We start from the raw sequence: 23,271 nt of genomic DNA, 5'->3' as shown, positions 1-23,271 counted from the left end.
TATGTTTCGGGTTACGATTCAAAGTTTTGAATCCCAGCCAGTCCAAGGCTCCGCTGCCAAAAAACTTTTTGTCTGATAAATGAACTCTGTTATTCAAGGTAAACTATATTCTTGTTGATTGCAGACAGCCCAATTATGATGCATAACTTTAAGAAAACAGCAAACTGTTAGAAATCATTCCTTTCTTTGAGCATGACGCCACTTTGCGCAGCTTCATGCCAGAAAGGATTTGACTTGTTGAAATTCATGACACACTCTTGAAGAACTTAAATAACTTCCTTGTTCCTGTGTTTAAAGCGCTGGTCTCTAACTGGGTTTACATCGGTGGGTATTTGGGAGGGCACAAATGGCAGAATCTGTGGTACTGAAAGTAATCCATATGTTTAAGAATCACCATATTGGTGTTACTGAGTTAACTCAGCATCTCGTTAATATATTATTCATCTTAAATACTCTGATGGCAGCTCAAGCACATTTGGACATGAAAAAATAATTCTAAAGAGACCATCAGAGCTTGTCTAAGCGAGGAGGTCATATTTAACCTACGAGGAAAAGAAAATACTGAATATCTGATCCAAGGAAGCGATTTGTTAGGATTCAGTTTCTTTACCTTGAAGTAAGTAGTCAGTTGCTTCATTTTCAACCTCAGGGCTGAGCTGCCTGGTCTTCTGCAGATACTTCAAAACAAAGACATTGGGGGCAAAGTGGATCATGTTCTGCTCACCACACCCAAAGGGTAGCCTCAAGAGCTTGTCCAGGTTATGCAAAGTTGGCCCCATAACATCACCTGATATTAGAGCAAGATACACAAACACACTTCACTTACTGACACTGCAAAATGTGCTGTATATTAGTTCCATTCGCTTGAGGATTGCATGATCTAAAATAGTTTTTTTTTCAGATGTAAATGACACAATGGTGGAAGTAATAATAGTATATGGAATATATAAGCATCCAACCAGAAAACAGTTTACCAATCATAAATGCAGCAGCTCTTTCTGATCCAGGCACCATGTTTTGTGGGACTCCAAGTGTGAAAGCCTCATTGTGGTTGTCATCAGAGTCTTCCTTCCTCCAAATCTTGAACTCCCCTACTGAGCCCCAGCCTGTAGAAAAGCCTATGTGCCGCACCTGGATGAAAAAAAAAGGTATTTTTACAGAAATGATCTCTAAAGATATTTCCTGGAGTTGGAACAAAGATGTCATAAAAGTGTCAAACCTGTCCTGTGAATTGGCCTGCCCATCGCAGGATGACCGATTCATTGGTTGGATGTAAACCATGGCCCACCTGGAATGAACGCAGGAATAATTATTTGTAATTATTATTCTGCATTTGCTTGAAATGTTTCATTATTTTTGCCCCATTATAGACGATACCAACAAAAACATTGGCACAGATTAGACCCAAGATAGCTGACAGATAATCTGTTACTGAAACTATGCTCCAAGAACTCAGTTCCCTCCTCACCCCTTTATTGTTTGACTGCATCTGCAGTCTCATAACTCATAACTGGGTTCTCTTGCTACTTAAAGCAAGACACAACATCCATCCAGACGATCAGTAGATGGAAAAGGTCCCAAATCCACAGTGGGCACTGCCTGGATGGTACCCATTCAAACTGAATAAAATAAGGGATTTCCACTAGTGTGTTACAAAGCAGGTGCCCTCCTGTCACTGGTACATATAGAGGTACAAAGTGAAAATTCTTAGCCATGGCTTTGACTTCTCTCATAGCATATATATATATATATATAAAAACCCATATGAACATGCTAACAGTGTTAAAGATTTTAATTTTTATGGGATAGGTTTGTGAACCTACTGGTACAGTTCCTTTCCAGCTGGTCCTTCTTCCAGCTGTTGGTGATGCCATTGTGATTCATGCACCTCCCACAGATAATCCCAAAAACAAACACTCACACAGACCCATGCAGAGCACACTTGCTCTCCCGTATAAGAGTTTAATTTCATAATCACATTACACCATAAGACCATGAAACTCATCCATTTCCCAACGCTATTGGTGTTGTAGAAAATAAATGTATTCCCAAAGTACTTTGGGAAGTAATACGCGGCTTTTTAATTACTGCCTTTGGTGAATGGTGCAAGTCTAATTAATGCTGTGGCTGGAGCCGGGAAGTGGTGTGCCAGCCATTCACTGCCATGCAAGTCCTTGGCCATGGATCATCGACTGCCCTCAGTGTCCCCTGTTAAGTGTGAGTTCACCCAGAGGCACACCAGTAAAAACGACGCCAGCTCTCCTAACACACAGACCCCATGGCCTGCCGCACTTCTTTTTGTGTCAGAGCATCCGAGCACAACCTCGAAGCAAATCTGCCGTACATTTGGAAGTGTTACATCTATGATTCCTTTCTCTTCTTACCTGTACCACACCTCCCTTCCAACTGATCCAAAAGCTGCGGAACTCATCCCAAGACAGGATCCCTGGCGTAGGGACGCTGACAAGAGGCTCGCCCATTTTGCCAGCGGAAATCCAGGAACGAGTGTTCTGCCTGCCCCCGAGTACGATCTCCAGCATCTCTACGCTGTCGTGGGGACTGGCAGAGAGGGCAAAATGGGCATCGTTGTGTGTCTTTACTGCCACCAGGAACTGGTTCATCCTGCTTGGCTTTTTCACATACTGATACTCATATTTGTTGGGGGTAGAAATATGAATCCTCTCTGAGAAATGAAATGCAAAATAAACTTGAACTTTGTAAAGTTTATTCTCATTATGCTATATCAATTAAAAATGATTTACACTGACCATTTGGACAGAAGAAAACACTGTAGGTGTATTCTCTGGGCAGGCCTTCTGGCTGTAAACAGGGTGGCAGCAAGAGAAAAGATGCAGAAAAACATTACAGAAATACACAAAACAAACAATAAAAAAGTAGTTCTTTCTTATTAAAAGATTAAAGGATTAAAAAAAAACATTAAAGGAAAATCTCAGCTTTCTTACCTCAACCAGGACAGTCCTACGGACATAGTCCTGGCCTTGGATCATGTCGTTACTTATTTTGCCTATCTGGAATCCATCTGAGCAGCAGCCTGGTTCACTAAAGGCAATGGCACGAGCTGTGTACAGAACAAAAGTCAGCTTAAGATTTTGTTTTTCTTGACACCATATGCAGCTTCAGAGACAGTGGCTTGAGCAGTTGCTCTTCTTTAGCCAGGGAAATGAGGCATAGTGAGCCTGTTCCCATCTGTACTTCTGTAAGTCTATTTGGGATACTTTTTTTTTCTAATTACCTTAATTAGTTTCTTAGTGAGATGATCAGCAGTCAAATAAATATGTTTTGCAAAATTTCCAGACATCAAAATACATTAGACAAGACAAGCATATCTGTAAAAGGATTCCCAGTTCTTTTGCTGGGGAGCCCACTGGAAATGTGGCCCTGTGCCAATTGTGTCTCTTTGTGTGTGTGTAGTGAGAAGGAAACACAAGGGGCTAGTGGACTAGGAGTGGGGCCATGGGGGGCCCATTGGCCGCCAGTGACCTGCAAACTCATCAACATGCCACTGAGTGTCACAGTGCAGCTCTGGTTACTCCCCCACTGCTGGCCTGCTTTGTTTTCACATGCGCTCCGGAGGGGACTATTTGTAACCTGGGTGGGTGACCAGATCACACACACGGCTCCTTGGCCAGCAAAGCTTTCCTCAGTCATAGGCTCGCCCTTTTGTGTGGAATCACACTGAGTGGACCAAAGTCCTGGTGAAAGCTTGCTGTTGCTTGTAAGTGCCACGCCACTAAAGAATGCAAATAAGGCCATTTCCATGAGTCAGCACAAATCAATCTTGTAACATTCACATTAGCATCAAAACCTTGCATCATTCTTTTTTTCTAAAGAATGGCTGATCTAGAGAATGGGAACTTTATGGCATTGTCAGGTCTGTGCTTTTATAGTACTGGTAACACAATCACCATCCATGAGCATGCACTGCTGCACAGATGCTTCTCCACAGTTGGAAGAAGTGAAAAATTGCCCTCTGACTTTGCCCTGTGGCTCACATATACGTGTCCCAACAAAATAATTATGGCTTCCTAATTAAAACATTTCTGCCACTTTATCAACGTAGTACTAGAAATAAAATAATAAGCGAGTTTTATGAATTTGACTGAGCTCTGTGGATACCTGTGATGTTAACTGATCCCAGCTCAGTGAACGACAATACAATATTTGTAGGAGCAGCCTCTCCAGGAGCAACACACTTCTTCCTGGTGAGATAAAGCTTTCCAGGATGGCCAACAAACTTGATGCCCTCTGGAACCGACACTTTTAAATGAACCTGCGAGTGGAGAGGAGAAGAAGAGACAAATCAGAGAAAAGCGATCTCCTCTGATAGCCTTTAATGACATCATATCTGTTAGGCACGCCCCTCCCTCATATAGCGTGCTTCATCAAAGCTCTGAAAGCAAGGGCGAATTTTTTAAATCACACTGTGAATTTTCCATGCTGACTGACTCATGCTTCTCAAACTCCCTGAAGGATTAAGTTCCACTCATCGTCCAATTTTCACAGGGCTCAGTAATGCAGAAGGATCTTTTAACTGTTCTTTATCCGCATGCCACAAGTCATAAATAACTGAGCAGAAAATATAGGAATCACATGTTGCTGGGGTGGACATCAAAGGATGGGCTATTCTGGTTTGCATATTCACCTAACATGACATCAGGGCAGCACACGCACAGGCCATTTAACAGGCTCATCTGCAAACATCATGATGTCATCCGTATGGCGTGCAGGATGGACCCATTTAAGGCCAGGACAGAGCTTAGAAGGCTCTTCGGAGTAAGTGCTGAAACAAACATACTAGGCTAATCTCTTCATGGTCACATTACAAACCTATACTTACTACCGAAGAAGTTATTTCAGTTGAAAATATTTGTTCTGCATGTGTATATAATATCGAACCAGTTCTGATACATGCAGAAATAATAATTTAAAGAAATAGATCAACACAGTTATTTGCATCTTATATTTTAATATTTCCTACCTGGATAATCCTCTGTGATTTATGGCATGTGCCATTTCTAGTGCAGAGCTATGAACAAAATGAAGGACTGGACAAATTCCAAGACGTATCCGGTCTGAACCACAAGCTCTGCATAAAGATCCGCTGGAACGAGGTGTTCTAAGGGGTCCTGAAGTGGTTTGAGAACTCATTTGTGTGTTGGCTGGTTTCATCCCGTTCCAAGATTCCCAAATCTCTATGACTATGGATTTTATCAGCTTATCGTTGACCTACTTCTGTCTAACAACTAAACGGAGCACCTACTTTATGCCTCATTTGACTGACAAACCTGCAGTTTCTTTTTTGATGATCCTTCTCTCTTTTCCTCTTAGAAACTTTTTTCTTAACCAAATCTGGGGTCTGATCATAGTGAGAGTTGTGAGCAGTCTGTCTGTCTGCCTACGTCTTTTATTTAACTATCAAATTCAGATTACTGAGATATTTGCCTAGTGTGGTCTTTTAATTTTTCGGGCGCTACATTATGGGTTGCTCTTCTTCACTTTAATACAATTTTAATGTAATTTTTACTTATACGCAACACATTCTCACTCCCAAAGCGTAACATTTGACGCTAGGTGACAAATCGTCGGTATATTACGCTTCCGGGCACCCAACACGTCTCTATATTACGAGATCGGAAAAATTAGGAAACAGGAGAACCGTTTGGAATGAATCTACACATGTACGTTTATTTTACTTAAATCGCTTTGGAAAACACTATCTAACGTCATTAAAGTGGTGGTTAAGGTTAGGGATGAGGTTATGGTTAGGGCTGGAATACATGGCTGGAACGTCTATTACCACGGGACCGTCGTTCTACTGGATTTCATCCACAACCCAGCACGCAGCATAAGAATGCTGAAGGTCACCTTTCGCGCCGGGCGCGTTCCTATTTAACACCTTGGGACGTGACAAATCATCGGTATATTACGCCTCAGGAGTGAGAATGGTCTGTTATACAGCACCAAATCACAGTTGTCTTAAGGTGCTTTATATTGTAAGTTAAAGACCCTACGATAATAGCGAGAAAAGCCAACGACTCCATGTAAGGAAGCACTTGGCGACAGTGGGAAGGAAAAACTGCCTTTAAATAGGAAGAGACGTCTCAGTGACGTCATTGTGGTTCCTAACTTGATGTTCTAATAGACTCTTAGCAAGTTTAGATGGAGTCATTTTAGGATTAGTGTTAAAACTAACTGTCAAGAGTTTGCATAACATGTCATACAAACCTATAATTAGTGAAAATGTATTAAAAAATATGTTCTGCGATGGTTTACAAGTCATAAATGATTAAAAAGCACAGATGTGACATGTCCTGTCTTAAAGAATATGATGTCAAGATTGGACTTGAAGGCAGTTGCTAGGAACTAATGTCAGAGACCTGTCCATCTGCCACATTAAGAAAACATCTTACCGCAGAGCAGGTAGGCAGGTAGTTGTAGACGGTGAGGGGAACTTTGGTCTGCTCCCCTCTGATTAAGCTGTAGGGCAGCGTAAAGTCCACAAAGAAGCGCTTGAAGGTGCGAAGCTCTGCTCTCGTTCCTAACGCCAACCCCTTCTGCTCGGACAGGGAAACAACTTCTGCCACCCATGTGGTGATTGAATCCGGCGCATCCAGGTGCAGTTCAGCTTCCCCAGTTTCAGAGCTGTTACGTAGAGAAACAACAGTGGAATAAAATAATTCGAGCATATTTTCTTTTTAAGACAAGCTATTAAAATTCATCAACTACAAGGAAGAGCTTGATCAAAGGCTGGAGATTACTTTAATGTTAGCACCTGTGTCAACACCAACATCTGCACCAATATAACTACAGCAAACACTCTAAAATGGATGGTTTCAAGGGACGGTCAGGTGTTGACCCAATCTGTTTCTTTGAAAGAAATGAGCTGGAGTCATTATTGGCAGCGCTCACTGGATGTTGGTCTTGGCAAACTGCAAGAGGGCACAATAAACTTCAAAAACTGCATGTACAGCCTTCCTTTTGATCAAAGCCGTCCAAAATCCATTTTAATATACTTTTAAGGAAAAATCAGAGCTCTGCACTTCACAGGAAATTAGTGAGAGCTGAAGTCCCATCCAAGGGAATCAAGCATATGGAAATCTATGGGCAATTCATTTATATTGGCTAAACATGAATGGAAGGAGCTCTTGAGAAAGTAAGAGTCTGTTCCAAGATTGAATGAGGCATTTCACACCCAGTGGGAGAAGTGGCGGATGCTGCTGCATGATGGAAGATCGGCCGTCTGGCATACAGCACCGCCTCGCACCTTTCCTCTCACAAATTTCTTCCAAGAGTCTGTCATGTTCACGTTTTCCTTTCCAGTACTCTCCAATCTTTTTTCTTCCAGCTCTACTCTCGCCTTTCTTCTTCTACCTATATTCTGCTTTTCACATATTTCTCACCTCCTTTTTGCTCTCTGTAAATATTTTTCCTGTATCTTTTTCACGCTATCATTTTTTTTCCACATTTGCTCCTCTCTTTTCCATTTCTCTATTCTCTCAAGCACTAAATCACATAAAAGGATAGACAATCTGTTGCACCTGATATATCTAGCCAGAGGCAAGTAACGCAGACACACAGACACGCTCACACAAGACAAATATTATTTAAAGATTTAAATACCTGACGTTGAGGCAGTGCCACACCCAAGTCTCTGGGAAAAATGTACGCCTCCGCCTCTCTACTCTACAGCCAAAACACAAGAAGACATCAGTGAAAAAGCTTTAGCTAATAAAATAACAACATAATGGAAAAATATACTATTTAAAATTCCACAATGATAAGTCACATCATGTGTTTGAAGTTCGGCACTAAAATGAAAAGTATTTGTAGCACAGGGGAATGCAGGCCTAACATGTGAAATCAAACAAAGAGGGCGATCTTGATGTAATTATTATTCTGTTATGGGTTTGCGTTCAGATTCCTTGTTTTCGGTAAAGTACATGCCCATATTACAGTGTGTGGTCCAGTGAAGGATTACAGTTAATCTTCTTCAACAATAATAACCACTTTTTTCCCTCTGACATTAAAGAGGATGGAGTAATACATACAAGTACACAAATTTAATGGTTTAAAAGAACCTCCAAAACAGACAAGGATCATCTGTTTTTATCAGTTAATGAGCCAACATACACAAAAACAACTGAATAACCTTGACTATGACATGACACCACACCCAGGTGGCTCACAGTTTGGCTTTTAATACCAATAGAGTATGGTATTTGATAAGCTAGTTTCCTATAATTCATGTTTTTAAAATTTATAATGTCCTGTGTAAAAGTCTTGATCCACCCCTCATTCCTTTATATCTTGCCAGAAAACTGCCAAATTTCAATTTATGTGCAAAACACATTAAATAATGTGTTTTGCACAAATGCAATTATTTGTATAGTTCTAACAAATAAATCTCTTGAATGAGCTTTCTTCTGATTTCTCTAAGTATTTTTCAGGAAGAGTTCTCCAGGCTTCTTAAAGGAAATTCAAAGCTCTTCTTTGGATGTTATTTGAATAACGCTGCAGCCAATCAGATACTTTCCAGCTGCACTGCATGGCAGATCAAAATCTGATGGTAGTTTTTGACAGAGCCTCTACCGTACTTTACAGAGGGCTGTAGACACTCACTGCTGCACCTCTCTCCTGACCTCCTCCATACATACTGACAACAATTTGAACAAAAAATGCCAATTTTGGATTCATCACTCCATGAGACCTGTTGCCAATGGTTTTTAGTCCAGTTCTTTGGCAAACCTCAGCCTTTTCCCCTGTTTCCCTTCCTTTACAATGGCTTCTTTGACAGCCACCCTTTAACAGAGATAAATTCTGATGAACAGCGGGCAGTAGTGAACAGCAGATGGATCAGTTGAAGGGCCAGATTAATCTCTTAGGTCCTGTGTCAGGTCTTTGTTGGATTTGTCCAATTTCCTCATTTTTTAAGGACACGCTAGTTTTTGGCTACAGCTCTTTAGGAATCACCTCAATGGTGCAAAAACGCTGACAAATAGAGATTTTTGTAGATTCAACTAAAAAAATGAAGAAATGATTTAATTTTGCAGCGGGCTGCTAGTAACAAAGTGTCTAACGATACAATTTAAAATGCTTTTTTTGCTAAGTTGCCCATTATGTGTAGACACAAGACTGGTTCATCCCTTGAGTTAGGGGCCCTTTTTATGTTTGAATGATTCAACAGAGTTAAGCGTCACATAGACAATCATTTCCATGAAAAATGGTCATGGTCATGAAAATGAATGCAAAAGCAGCCAGTGCCTAAAGAGAAACTTTAAAAGTCCTTCAAAAAGCCTGGAGAACTATTTCTCAAAACCACTTTAAAAAAATGAAAAGTAAAATATAAAGAAACGTCGGCTGGTACAAGAAGAACTTTCACGCCATTTATGAAAACGTTGAATAATACAATTTGCACATTTTTAGGTATGAGATCATTAGAGTTTGCTGATGCCCAGTGGACAGCCTTGGACACCTATAAAGAACATCCTGTACCTGTTTGTGGGGCGGGAGGGCATAGCAGCCACCAAGGTAGAGGTGTGCGGTTGAAAGGCAGGAACAGCTTCATCTGTGTACATGCCCCCACTCTGCCGATGGTTTAAACTCACCATATCTGTCATCACAACCAGTCCCGTTTCCTGTATTAAATATAGAGAGAAGTAAACATCTGCACGCACTAGTACGATTACCTTTTAACCCAGTGACAGCACTAGCTGAGCTCTTTCACTAAGTGTATGTTCTCACTGTAAAAGCAAAGCGCGCGTCCTTAGTGATGTCCCAGTGCCATGGGAACACAGAGGACCGCCTCCGTCTTTTTGCCGTCAGCCCAGGCCACCAGAAGTGTCCGTCATCTTTAGGAATGTTGAAAGCGTCTGAAACATCAAACTCTGCCAGCTCTTTAAACACCTGCAGAGTGAAAAACATATTTATATAAAGTTACAGTAAAAGTAAAGTTATTTACAAAAATACAGCAGGTAACATCTTAAAAACTACGATCTAAGAAAGTAATTTAAACCAGCTCTCTAAATCTATACTATAAAGCGATTTTAAGTTACAGAACGCTTTAATCGATTGTTTATTAAAGTGTAATATCGCCATAATCTATAAATATGACCAACCTTTTCAGGACTCAGCTGAAAGTCGGGCTTCAGCAGGTAAAGACTCTTATCTACAGTGGCCACGCAAACACAGGATCCCCTCTGAGCCCGAACGCGCAGGGTCACCGAGTCCCCCGGCATGGACTCATTGGTCGACATAGAAATAGATACCTGCAATCCAAAACATGACACATAAGTGCATTCTGCATAAACAAGGTGCATTTAACACATTTCCGCTCCACAGAATTGTGAATTTGTAAGACTGTACGGTTATAAATTTACTGAAAAGGTTCACAGAAATGTCTTCAAATTGCTCACTTGAACATAAAACTTGAACCAGAAGACTGAATGTTTCCCTCATGAAAGAGAAAAATCTGAAATATCTATCAAAATGTCAATATCAAATATCAAACTGTCAGGTCAAAAACTAAATAATTTCAGCACTAGCTGGCAGATCCTCAGTGGCATTCGGAATAATATCAGTCTGAGAATTCTAAGCAGCAAACTTTGGAAAGCTCTGACTGAGAGTGGAAAACTACAGCCTTTGAAAGAGGGAGGGATGGCCAGAGTCAGCTTTCACAAATCAGAACTATTTCTCACCAGCACAAAATCACAAATTAACACCGTTAATCGGTTCCGCTGCCCTCCTTTCACCATTCTGTAACCTGTCATCCTCTCCTGTCATGACCCCACCTATCTGCCTGCGGCCTGTGCGGCTGCTGTCTCATCCTGCCCTCACAACCCCCTCCTCCGGCACACATACGCACAACACACACACACACTTAGTGTTGTAAGGGCATACCAGAGAGCTGTAAATACTTCAGGGAGTTAACTCCACCTAATGCAGGCAGGAACTGGGGATCTCTCCCAAGCCAACACAGCTGTTTGTTTACAGACATTACACTGTGGTGTAATGGTTGGTGCATGGATACTTAGGCTCAGCTCCAAGGTGTATACAGAGAGTGCACCCTTTTCTCCGGGTTTTAATAAATCGCTATTTTAGCAGCAAAAAAAACCCCAAACAAAACATGAAAAGACAAACTTAATTTTGTATATCCAAAAACACTGGTGTTTTCGTAACAAGCATATGCAACAGTACCAACTGCAGTACTTTTCTCTGGATAAATTAAGTTATAATAGTTCTGTTTCCAAACCTGGTTCTCAAACTCGGGCTTGACAGGGATTTGCAGACTGTCTGTGACACCCTCACCGTTTTCCCTCACATAGTAGACCAGCAGACGGCTGAGTGGTGCCATGCTGTGACTAACAGGAAAACGTAGGTAGGACACACATCTGTCCATCTCAGTCTGGGAGGAAGAGCCTGCAACATCTGGCAGAGTGACAGGGTGACAGTGCTTTCTCCAAAACGATCTGGCATTCTGATGTCAAAGACCACTACGATTGAGAAGCTTGGACACTGATTTCCCAAGCACTACAACAATGAAAGAAAAAAAAAGCTGATTCATCAAAGGATTATTCTGTGAAACTTTAGCTCTTAAAATTACCTGGATGACAGTGAAGTTAGAGCTGTAATAAGAAGAAATGAGTACCAGAAGCAGAAGGAGGCAGGTGGGTGCTGTGAATGTTCTTGTCAAAGGTGACTGTGGCCCTTTTTCCTCTGTGGGAGGCTGTCAGGTTGGCTGCCTGTTGGCCTGATAGGACAATGTTTCCCCTGGATGCTACCTCGTAATGCAGGGTGAAGTTACAGGGACAAGTGGATTTGAGAGCCACTTCTGCCTCTTGTCCAACCTATACATGCAGACAGATATAAATATACTTCACAATCTGATGTTTTGAAACATGTTTAAATCATCCAAAGTTAAGCAAGAAACTCATACCACCGAAAAAGGTCACACCTACCTTGAGCGGGGTGCTGGGACTTTGGATCTGGATGTGACACCTGCTAGGAGAGTACCAACTACTGATAGAAAGGTAGCTGGGCAAGTACTGGTTTCCAACTGTCCTGTCCTCAATGGATATCACCTTGGTCTTTGTCAAGAAAATGCAATTAAGATTAGCTTCAAATTACTTCTTGCATCACTCTGTTTATATTACGTGACAATAGGAAGTTCTGACCTCAAGCCAGACATACTGAGCAGCTGCCGGGATGGAAGGGATCTCAAAGGTGGCCTGACCGTCCTTGGAGATTAGCTCGCTGGTATAGACGTTGTCCTTCGGGGTCAGCTCTGCTTTAACGCGCACCTTTACCCCTTCAGCAGGGCTCCCATCAGGATAGGTGACCTCGATCTACAAAGCAGAGGGAAAACGACTGAGTGTGCAAATGCAGACTCATTTGTGAATCAGTAATGTACATGGCTGCATACAGGCTTAATTTAGCTTTAGCATCTAACTGACTAGCAGTTAAAGTCATACTTTATTTAAAAAGCACAACAAATAAATATACTCTGAGCTCTTCTCAAAGCAAATCCCAGTGAGATGAAGATCCAAGCTGATTCGTATTTCTCTTCTCTTTTTTTCCCCACGGTGCCAATAACTTTTTTGTGGGCTCTCACCTTCCCTTTGTAAGGCAGACCAGGCTTGAACTGTTTGCGTGTATCCTTAGAGTACTTGATGTCAATGAGCTGTTTATGGACTGGTGTGGAATCATCAAATGTGGCTTGCTTGCTTCCATCTACGCTGGTCACAGAAGCCCAAATGCTAACAGTCCCTCTGAAGTGATCAGCCACATCCAAGGGCATCATGTCTTTGACGCACAGACTGAAATTTGCAGAGCCTTTGATCTGACAGCAGAAAAGATGTAATCAGGTACAGCAGGACATGTATAATTTTGGTGTCAGGGTTTGGAGCTTAACCTCTTAGATAATAACAATGATTTACAGTGTATGCATAAAACAGTAGCACTTTGAAGGAACTCTGAAGACAAAACAACAATCAATCAACAACCCTGTTTCCATATCAGCTTGGAAGTCTCTAATACATTCACAAAGCATGTAGAATAGGGATTAAATAAACTAACCTCCATAGTTTTTATGACAGGATGGCCCATCTCATGGCGGTAGTAGCCGACCCCATTCACCGTCATATTTACTGTCAACTTCCCAGTTACGGGTTTCCCAAAGGTATATCTGCATAAGAGTGACATGCCAGAGTGTAAAATTGATGTTCTTTTTTGTTGTATTGTAAATAAACATTACAATAATAAAAAACATTTATAACCTATTATCAGAGATGGACATGTAATCTGATTACTTTTTTCAAGTAACGAGTAAAGTAAGGGATTACTATTGCAAAAACGGTAATTAGATTACCGTTACTTTCCCGTAGGAACGCTGCGTTACTGCGTTACTAAAACCATGATTTTTTTGCGAGAATGTCTCATGACAGTGACGTAAGCGAGTGCGACGTTTGTGATAACAGCTGTGTGCAGATCAACAATGGATCATATATCGAGTGCAGAGAGAGTATGAGCGTGCAGCGTTTGAAGCGTGGAAGTACTGACCTTACTTTGAGATTGATTCCATAAAAAGTGACAAAAACATTAGTGTCCGCTGTGCGTGGGAAGAAAACTTCTTTTTACACCGAAAAAAACCCTAAACAAGCACCGAGTGCGCAATGACGTAATGGGAAACTCACAGAGAAACTCGCGGATTCTTCACCTGACCGCTGCGGCACACCTGCACCAGGGTAAACCGCCGCCTACCCTGCTCCTGCTTTACAGGTGAAAATAGAGCAACAGGACCGCTAGTCTTTGATTTTATTTATTTTCTGCTGTGTTTTACTTGCATCTATTTGAAAGACTGAGTGTAAACACAAAAAATATTTTTATTTTATGTGCTGGAATGTGCAGAAAATAGGTTTAAATGTTAAACTAATTTCTTCAAGTCAGAGAATGGTGCATATAATTTAATTTTTGCTTGATGCATAAAGTTAAAAGATCAAAACTGATAAAACAAGTTTTAAAAAAAAGAGACTTTTCCATTTGATTACATTTTGTATGATGGATTATGCAGAAAAAGTAGAATTGGGCTGAGAGATCTATTGCTTTATCACCTCTTCAGGTTGTAAATCGTTTTTTTAAAAAGTAACTAAGTAATTAATTACTTTTGAAAATAAGTAATCAGTAAAGTAACGGGATTACTTTTTGGGGGAAGTAATCAGTAATTAGTTACTGATTACTTTTTTCAAGTAACTTGACCAACACTGCTTACCACTGAGTAAGTCCCCTTCATTCTTTCAAAACTGCTCTGACTTGTGGGGGCATGGAAACAATACCTGCTGGGATTTCATGTGATGTATAGCACCGGGACAATGGCAGTGGGCTCTGTGGACCAGGGTTGTTCTAGTGCACCCCATGGCTGCTCTGTCATGCTGGTAGTTAAGTTTAGAGATCAGGTGAACGCTTTGTGCGCTTTAATGTGTCCTTTAAGCTGATCCTGTGCAGTTTTTGATATGTGGCATATGAGAGCACACCCCCTAAAGGAGGAGGCTACTACCATGGGAAGATGTCCCATTTTGCAAGAATGTTTAGCAGGCGCTGTGTGTCAAAGTCCGCACGTAAGTACCCACCGTTTCTCAGAAGAGTGCTGCACTGGAATGAGATTATGACTTCACCATAGTCAATGGTTTTTATGCTGTGGCTGATTAGTGTAAACAAAGAAACAAAGAAAACACTCCACAAGTCCAGGTTAAAGTCTTGTTCCACTTTCGTACAGCGCTGAATATTTAGTGACTTACCTGGCCCTGACTGTGGCCTGCTCACATAAGTTCAGATCACGGATGTAGCGCGGTGGATCAATCACCAACTCAAATTTGGGCGCCACTGAAAGAGAGGCAGCACAATATTTTTTTTTAGAACTTTTTCTTGTGTTATATCTTATACATCAATAGCCTTGCTGTTTATTTGTAATATATTATTTGACAACTACACACATTTTAGTAGAGTAAAACAGTAAATATGCTTTTAACACAACTTGAAATAAAAAGACAGGCATTTAAAACAGCCTACAATGTTAAAAAAAAACATACACACACACACTCATTACAGTGCTCTCAATAAACAATGGCAGGTGTGCGACAGTGTGTAGGTCCTCACCATATTTCTGCACTTCAAACGACTTGTTATAGGTGTGGCCCTGCACCTCCACAAAGACAAACCAATCTCCCAACACAGGCTGGTCAGACAGAGGAAAGCTCATGTTCACCACCCCTACAGGACGCAAAAATCTAATTAACACATTTAATTCCTGTGTCCTTGATAGTGATTAACCAAACTGTAGCAATCATATATCACCGTTCTTCAATTATGAGTCCAGAAAAGTAGTGTTTTAATTCAATCCCCCAGAGCAACCTAGCAATGAAATGTAAACGTGCAGCTTACACAAAGATGATGTAAAAATACTGCAAATGATGCGGCTCACCACAGCAGACAGAATTAAGCCCTCTCCACTGCACCATCCTGGATCCTCGTGGATCCTGGAAGATCAAAGCAGGATGTCACAAACCAATGTTAAGATTCCTTTACTTCACATACCGAAACAAAAATGCGGTACAAGTTTAGTTGCTCAGTGAATGTTGTTATCACACAATAGAAAAAGTCATAAATAGTTTTATTATTGCTGAACAGTCCCCTCACTGAACTTGACCCAGATATCTGGGTTCTGATATATTTTCCAAAATACTTTTAAAACGCTTTCCAAAAATAACATATACTGTAGTCTATAACTGAGGAAGAAAAATGCATCTGTGTGCTTGTTGCTACTGTTAACTCATGTATAAGCTTTTCTTCGCTTCCCATGAAGTCTTTGCTTGGTGTTTTCCAAATATTTCCTAAGATCTGGAAAGATGAATGAAGATCCAATGTGAGCTAGGTTTGCTAATACAGGGATTATAGTGTGTTGTAGATGTACAGATACAAAAAGACAAAGGAGAAGAGAAGAGAAGAAAAGAGGTTCCTTTCATGTTGTTTATCCTTGTACTGGTCCAAAGAGCACCCTGTTATCTAGGTGAGCTGCCCTGACTTCTGCTCTGTAATCTCCAAGCAGGCTGGGAACTAAAATTGCCACTGTCCCATCCCGGACGTGGCTCTGCCAACCCTGGGTGGTCCTGTCAGCCTGCACTCACCAAAATATATGCCTCAATCTGCAAAAAAAAAAAAGAACAAAAGAGAGAAACACAAGAAAAAGTTGCAATAAAGTTGCTTAAAAAAAAGTACAAATCCTGTGTTTTATCTCTATGCTTCATCCCATTCATTTCGATTTCAACAATTTTCTGTCTGTACAATTAAGTATTGCCCTTTTACCTGCAATGTACCTTTATAGCTGCAAACATCAATAAGCTGTCTGTGTGCACAGTTGCACAGTATTTTTGGAGTCATTGCTAACATTCCAAGAGAAATGAGTCTAGCTTGGCTACAGTAAATAGGCAACTGTACATTTTCTTGCACACAGTGCAAAGTTTCTCCTCTTAACTCCACCAATTAAAAGGTGGAAAAGTATGCCTGTAGTAAACACTCGGTCATAAATCAAAGTCTGTCTGTCAACTCTGTCGTAAAAACACAGGTTTTGCTAATAACCCAACCCATTTTTATTAAAGATTATCATTCAATGGGTTTACTGTTTATTGTGAATCTGCTGAAGAAGCACGACAAATTGCTTTAATATTTGTCTGAATATGAGATCAATTCGGAATTACCTTCTCGTTTACTGGCCTCAAGTCAGGGTCAACTGTGTAAACGTTGATGAGAACTAAAGACAAAAAAAGAAATGCAATAATCTTAAAATAAGTCTTTCGTGTTTCTAATCAGAAAAGTCTGCACGCACATGAAAATCTTGATACTTCTAAAGAAAACAACCCCAGCTGTCTGAAGTCATTTGATGGGTTGAAATCCTTAATTATGCAATCAGCAGCTATGTCTACAACATTTGTACAGCTCAAATGCAGCATCAACATGCCTGCATCCCCTGACTTATTTCCACTAACTGGCATTACTCTGTGATTAACTGATTAACTACCAGGTGCACTATGAGGGAACCTTTATGTTTGGGTTTGTAGATGGGTTTGTCAGTCTGGATGAACACAGCTGTGCCCTTGCTCTCCACGGTGACGGTGGTGTAGTTGTGGAAAATGTAACCTCCTTCCGCGAGGTGACGGTTCCCCCAGACCTTCAGGTGGGCCTGGCCTCTCAGCCCCGAGGGAACCTGGTGGTGTATACACACATCCATAAACGCATACAAAAGCAAAGTCAGCGGGAACTGAAAACGTAAATTAGGACTGAAGTGTTTACTCGAGGCTGAATTATTTGCCGTGATTTATTCAATTTCATTTTCTAGAGAACAAAAGCTCCAGAATAACAAAAACAGATTTAAAAAAAAAAAAAAAAAAGCAGAGAAGACGTCAGCCTCCAACAGAGTACGCTTCACGCGACAGTATTTTACGAGAATGAGGGTAGAGGTTATGAGAAGGGAAGGGAGAGAGAGAGACAGAGGCAAAGAATCTCTAAAAGTCGTGCATACTAGATTGATCTATTCCAGCCTTCGGGGGCGGCGGACCATACATGCACGTCAACAGCTGTTGCATATTATATCGAGGCTGTTACCTTATTCCCAATGAATGAGCAGAGACAGATGTTGCATTACAAATAATGTTAGTGTTGATTTGCATGTTGCTTGAGGAATGTGCACACAGCGGACAGGGGGCTCTCACTACTGTGCAGCTGTCACCGCTGCTGAGAAAATAAAAGCGCACTTAGTGGCACACAAAGTTCGACTCACCTTTAGTTTGATGGCGCCTTTGTCTAAAAGGAGAAAAAGTGAGATTTAAAGTAAGATTTTTTCCCCCCACAGCCTCTGCCATACACACTCGATTAGACCACTGACTGCACCTCAGATTTAAGTGCAAATAGATAGAGGAATAAATTGACTTTGAATGGGTTTTGTTGGGTTACAACCACTCTTTTAGAGGTTTCTATTAACGATGTGCTTGATGATCAAGTCCCTGAGACTCAACACATTAATAAGCTATTCGCTAAAATGGGGAAAAACTGGATTTCTGTAGTTAAAGGATGTGCAAAGTTTTTGAAACCAAACCCAATGAAACAATTTGTCCAGACTTTGATATTGTCTCATCTTGATTATTGCCCAACATTACGTGGCACAAAGAAGTAGATTAAGAAGTAGCAAGTGGTAGAAAACAGAGCAGCACATGCTGTCCTTTGTTGTGTGTACAGAACAAACATTGTAACAATGCACAAACACCTCATGCTTTTGTTACAAACACTCCAATGATTTTGTTTGAAAATGAATGACAAATTATTCTACCAAACACGCCACAGAGAGATTTTATAACTCACAGCAAGAACCAGTTCAATCAGTAGAGCAGTTTTCTATTGGTCTGTTATGGAATAGAATTCATTGCCAATGTAGCAGAACTAGTGTGCACGTACGAATAGTATGTCATCAGTGCCTAGCTTGATGCGGAACACCATTTGTGTTGTGAGGAGCTGTTTGATTGTTTGCATGTGTGGTTCGTTTTGTTTTTGTTAAGATGCTGTACGGCTTTGAGTAATCAGTTACAGTCAAAGTGTAGAGATCTGTGACCCCAGGAAGAATAGCTGCTGTGCTGCTACAGCTAATAGGGATCTTAATAAACCAAGCTAAACTAAACCTCAGTTTCTCACAGATCTGTAAAGTGATCAATAAAATGCATGCTTCTAACATGCTTTAACTGTAAGCGCTGTGGTTAAGTCAGTTCAGTTGCTGTTCCAGCTGCAACCTGTCTCCTCTAAGCAGAGTCAGCACCATCTATCTATGCTGTCAAACAAATCACACAGTGTGTACATTAAGTGGCCGATGAGCTGGACTGAACTGATGCCTGCAGTCACAGATAATCTATATAAAAGCCAAAGCTTGTCTTGTAGCAGAGGCTCACACCGTCTGTGTGTGTGTGTTCTTTAATCTATGTGTATATTTTGCCTGCCTGCATCCTTTGAAAACAGTGACATAAAGGGGGTATCTTTTAGCTTGCCTAACTTGTCAGTGCATGCTTTGTTTCCAAACGTAACCCACTGTGCCAGTGTAACTTTAGCTTAAAGAATTTGTTCTCACCGAGCACTGAGCCATGGCTGTGGGCAACCGTCTGTCCCTTCACCGACAGCTGCACCTGGACGCGGGTTTCTGCTTTCGCGTTAAAGATGGTTACGCTCACGCTCTCCTCGACGCCTGCTCGAAAGACAGAGGGTGCAGCGACCAAGTAACCCCTGAGAGAAGAGCAGGAGGGCAGAGAGAGGGAAAGAGTTTAAAGGAAGGAGGGAGCAAGGGGGTAAAGTGAGGTGAGATGACAGTAGGGGGAGAATACAGGTGATGGCAAGGGAGGCAAAAGGAGATTGGAGACCAGGTGTAAATACACATTTTTTTCTGTCTCGCTTCATCTTTTTCACTTCCATGCACGCACAAGGTTAATTGCAGTTTTCACCAGGGATGCAGTGCCTGACGACCACTGAGCTTGTTGCTTTAATGTTTTCTTTGGGTGGTCCGGCACCCTCTGACAGAACCTCGACATCTGTTTGGAAAAATAGTGGCTGAGATTCCTCACAGTCACTCTGACATTTAATTGAGGGAAGGGGACCTGTCACTGAGGTCACAGAGCAAAGGTCATTCTTTGATGCTGATTAAGAGTCTAGGGTGTGTGTGTGTGTGTGTGTGGGGGTGGGTGGGGGGGGGGGGGGGGGGGTTCAATTTAAGTTTTATTTTGAAAGAACATGCCTTCTGGCACAAAGGGGCTACTTCTCTCAGGTAACAAAGGTAGAATAATAGGTGCTCTTGTTAGCATGCTCCAGTATGACTCAATCACCAGAGTGTGTGGAGCAAGTTCACTGAAGTGTCCACCAAATGTTGAGCTGTGTTTGAGACTCAGTCAGTTTAATTATTTTTGACCATGTGATGACCGAGGCTGATACAGCAACGCAAGTGTAAATATCTTCCTGTTAGTCTAACTCATTGCTTGCTCACCCCAGCCTTGCAGCTTTTTTCGACTGGGCCAACTCACCCCTTAACAACTTAACTGAAGATCACACAAATTAGAGGTGAGCAAATCCTTGAGCACAAGCCCAGTTGCATGCATGAGAGAAGGATCAGGTGGTTGGCATTACAGCACAACGGCATTACAGCTAGAGGCAACTGCAGTTCCTGAGAGAGAGAAAAAGTCATGAGAAAATCCCCTGGAAAATAAGGCTTTCGGGAGAATGAGGATAATAAGAGGAAATTGACTCTGTGCGTTTGATCTACAGTGAGTTTAACCAGCTCTTGGATGAGCTGGGATCAGGTGGTGGAGACCGTGCTTATTTCAGTCACATGGCTCCATTTACTCAAGTTCTAATTGTTTTTGCTCAACTTTTGTCCTGTGGGAGTTAAGAGCCTGCTCTCATGTGTAGGTGAAGCTTTTAAGAGTCACATGGTTTCATGTTTTGCTCATTGCTTAAACTTCTAAGCTAACTTGTTTAAAGCTTCACAAAAAGATCTGCTTTAGCTTGAGTTTGATAGTAACCCCTCCTCTCTTCCTGGAAGAATTGCTACAACCATTGGCGTAACTTTGTGCTGATCTCTGTCTAAATAAATAAATCTGGGTAAATTCCCAGATGATTAGACATGCAACTATTTTGCTGGTAATACCTGAAATGAGTAAAGAAAATCAACATCCTATTTATGCAAGATAATTCATAATTTTATTGGGGGGAGGAGGGGGGGGGGGGTATATTGGTTGGGTCTGATTATTGGGGGGAGGGGGGGGGGGGTCATAACCCCCCTAACCCCCCTGGAAATTACGCCCCTGGCTACAACTAGTTGGTCTGTTATCTCCCAAGGTCACAATTAACCCCTCAAGCACCTGACTGATAGAATCCGTCCTGGGTCTGGGTTAAACAAAACAACAATGAAAGACACACAGGAGTGCATCTATTCATATTTGGCAAGTTATGGGCTATCATTGACCTAATGCATCACTCTGTGTGACAACCTCACAGGTTAGTAACACAATTAATGAAAGTATGACAACAATACATTAGTGGCAGTGTGGTTGGGACAGTAATAACATTAAATTGTGGCTTATTCACAAAAAGGTTTTAATCTGACTGATCCGTACAATGAAATGCACTCAGTTTAAATAAAACTATTTTTAAAGATAATTTTTAAAAGTTTTTCAATGAACAATCACAGTCTATCCATACTTAAAGCACCGGGAAATGCTTGTAGTAGAGCACACAGCAGCTCAAAGACACCACATGTAACACAGGCTACTTACTGTCTTTCTTGTGCAGAACTTGTGCTCACGGTGCAGATGTACAAAATCCACGAAAGCCTCAAAGCTGTCAGAGACAACCGTAACATTTTGGCTCCAGAGCCCAGGATACTTCAGGATACAGTCTTTACCGTCTGAATGAGACTGGCTCTGAAAGCCCTGATTAAATGTTAAATGAAATTTAATCCCAGCCCTCACGGTCTATCTATTTATCCATTGAGATCGGTAGGAGAGAAAGGTGTGCAGAGCTCCGTTGAGAACCAAAGATCAACTTAATGAATTCATCTGTCTTCGCCAAATCCAGGTCCAAGCAAATCGTGCCTTCTTTTTTTTTCGTCTTTTAGAGCCCGGAGTATACGAGCAGTCCTCACCCATGTGCCTTCACCCGCCCCGGCTTCGCTCTCTCATATTTCAGCATTACAATTTGTAAGTGTCCTCCCACTTCAGCGCGGAGAAATGTCACCGTTACGATTTGTTTGACATCTAAAATCCGCGCAGCTCTCGCTGTCCCGGTTGTTCCTGGTGATCTCAAGTCGGATGGTCTTTTTTTCCGCTCCTACAGCATCGCGTTGAGAGGCTTCAGACGGCGCTTCTTTCGCTTTGATACCTTCTCTTCTCTGCAGAGAGCATGAATGAGACCAGCTTAAGAAACAGTAGCAACGTGTCCTTTTAGCCACTAAAAACTATCTGCACGTTTTTAGCTCAGCCAAAAAGTCAGAATATATCAAATCTGCAGCTACTCTGTTTTGTTATGAAACACAACAGAAATGCCAAGCGGTGTGAATGACACAATTCAATTACTGAAGGCATGATTATAACAGTTTTACTCACTTAAATTTGCACTTTTGGAGTTCATTGATGCCCTGATAAGATATCTGCTGCCCTCTAGTGGCACTTAGGTTTAGATGCAGTCGTGAAGTCTACATACACTCATGAATGTCATGGTTATTTTGGTCTTTTATTTACTTTTTCGAACTGCTGTTTGTCTAGGGTGGAATGATTGTACAGTATACATGTTTTTAGTAAAGTTCATTTAAATTGGTTTCCTGGTAAGGCGTTTAAGCGTATCCTAGCTTCCAGAAGCTTAACGTTAGCCTTCTTTATTCGTTTTCAAATAAATTTTGATCTGTTCGGGATCATTGTCCTGTTGGATCACCCAGCTGTGTTCATGTTTCAACCGTTTAACTGTTGATTTTTGTGGTAAGGTTGAAGAATTTGGAGATAGTCACGCTTCATTATTCCGTCCACTGCGCAATGCACCACTACCACTGGCACCAAAACAGGCTCGTCCATGTGGGCAGCTGCAAATTTCAGTTGGACTGGAAGGTGTCAATTTTGGAGCAGGGCCTTTTGGTCACACACTCTCAGTCCATGTTGATGTAAAGCCCACTTCACTGTATACAGTGATGCTGGATAACCAGCAGTTTTCAGTTCATGGCAGGCTTGAGCTTTTGTGGTTCCTGAACGTCGTAATCAAGTTCCTCTCATCTGAGGGTGAACGTCTGGGTGACAGTGAATAACTGAATAACTAGTACTTGCGTACAATTGCTTGAACTGGTGATCTTAGAATGCAGTTGTTTAGAAATGACCCCAAGATACTATCCCAAATCTACAATTCTCCTTCTTAGATCTACACCAAGTTCCTTGGACTTTTAACATTGTGCCGACTACTGGTCAGTCCAACGAGTGCTGACAAATCCTTTTGTTTTTTAAACTGGCAAAGAAACTACCAGTTTCAGTTGATGATGATCACCATAAGTTAATAAGTCTTGTCAAGGTAGAAGACACTGTAGAACCTTCAGCACCACTTACTAACAAATGAAGTGAGTGCACGAGCCTGTGTGGATTACAGAAAATCCTAAATAAATTCATTTTGTTTTTAAAGAAAAAGCCTTTAAAGACGTAC

The 23,271-nt window shown here is 41.4% G+C and overlaps 1 protein-coding gene across 1 annotated transcript in view; it reads right to left on the bottom strand.

The window, feature by feature from the left end:
- cpamd8 (C3 and PZP like alpha-2-macroglobulin domain containing 8) overlaps positions 1 to 23,244 on the bottom strand; it is a 47,284-nt gene extending 24,040 nt beyond the window's left edge. Inside the window, exons 1-27 of the mRNA XM_085265612.1 lie at positions 21,369 to 23,244; positions 19,178 to 19,329; positions 17,846 to 17,868; positions 17,107 to 17,272; positions 16,767 to 16,819; positions 16,197 to 16,214; positions 15,494 to 15,548; positions 15,169 to 15,282; positions 14,811 to 14,895; positions 13,093 to 13,201; positions 12,629 to 12,856; positions 12,192 to 12,362; positions 11,976 to 12,104; positions 11,666 to 11,864; positions 11,270 to 11,445; positions 10,137 to 10,286; positions 9,763 to 9,924; positions 9,514 to 9,656; positions 7,642 to 7,704; positions 6,432 to 6,663; positions 4,138 to 4,291; positions 2,964 to 3,079; positions 2,769 to 2,820; positions 2,385 to 2,683; positions 1,220 to 1,288; positions 975 to 1,131; positions 611 to 787 (exon numbers count right to left, since the gene is read on the bottom strand). Of these exons, the coding sequence (XP_085121738.1) occupies positions 611 to 787; positions 975 to 1,131; positions 1,220 to 1,288; positions 2,385 to 2,683; positions 2,769 to 2,820; positions 2,964 to 3,079; positions 4,138 to 4,291; positions 6,432 to 6,663; positions 7,642 to 7,704; positions 9,514 to 9,656; positions 9,763 to 9,924; positions 10,137 to 10,286; positions 11,270 to 11,445; positions 11,666 to 11,864; positions 11,976 to 12,104; positions 12,192 to 12,362; positions 12,629 to 12,856; positions 13,093 to 13,201; positions 14,811 to 14,895; positions 15,169 to 15,282; positions 15,494 to 15,548; positions 16,197 to 16,214; positions 16,767 to 16,819; positions 17,107 to 17,272; positions 17,846 to 17,868; positions 19,178 to 19,329; positions 21,369 to 21,454 (3,538 nt within the window). The 5' untranslated portion in view covers positions 21,455 to 23,244. The remainder of the gene's footprint in view (positions 1 to 610; positions 788 to 974; positions 1,132 to 1,219; positions 1,289 to 2,384; positions 2,684 to 2,768; positions 2,821 to 2,963; positions 3,080 to 4,137; positions 4,292 to 6,431; positions 6,664 to 7,641; positions 7,705 to 9,513; positions 9,657 to 9,762; positions 9,925 to 10,136; positions 10,287 to 11,269; positions 11,446 to 11,665; positions 11,865 to 11,975; positions 12,105 to 12,191; positions 12,363 to 12,628; positions 12,857 to 13,092; positions 13,202 to 14,810; positions 14,896 to 15,168; positions 15,283 to 15,493; positions 15,549 to 16,196; positions 16,215 to 16,766; positions 16,820 to 17,106; positions 17,273 to 17,845; positions 17,869 to 19,177; positions 19,330 to 21,368) is intronic.
- Positions 23,245 to 23,271: the final 27 nt, after the last annotated feature.

Source organism: Mchenga conophoros, linkage group LG23, assembly GCF_057382185.1.
Source record: "Mchenga conophoros isolate Kocher_MC1m ecotype Shallow Benthic linkage group LG23, M_conophoros_male_GT1.1, whole genome shotgun sequence".
Taxonomy (NCBI): Eukaryota; Metazoa; Chordata; class Actinopteri; order Cichliformes; family Cichlidae; genus Mchenga; species Mchenga conophoros.
The sequence above is the reverse complement of the archived record's forward strand: the minus strand, read 5'-3'. Positions and strand labels throughout refer to the sequence as shown.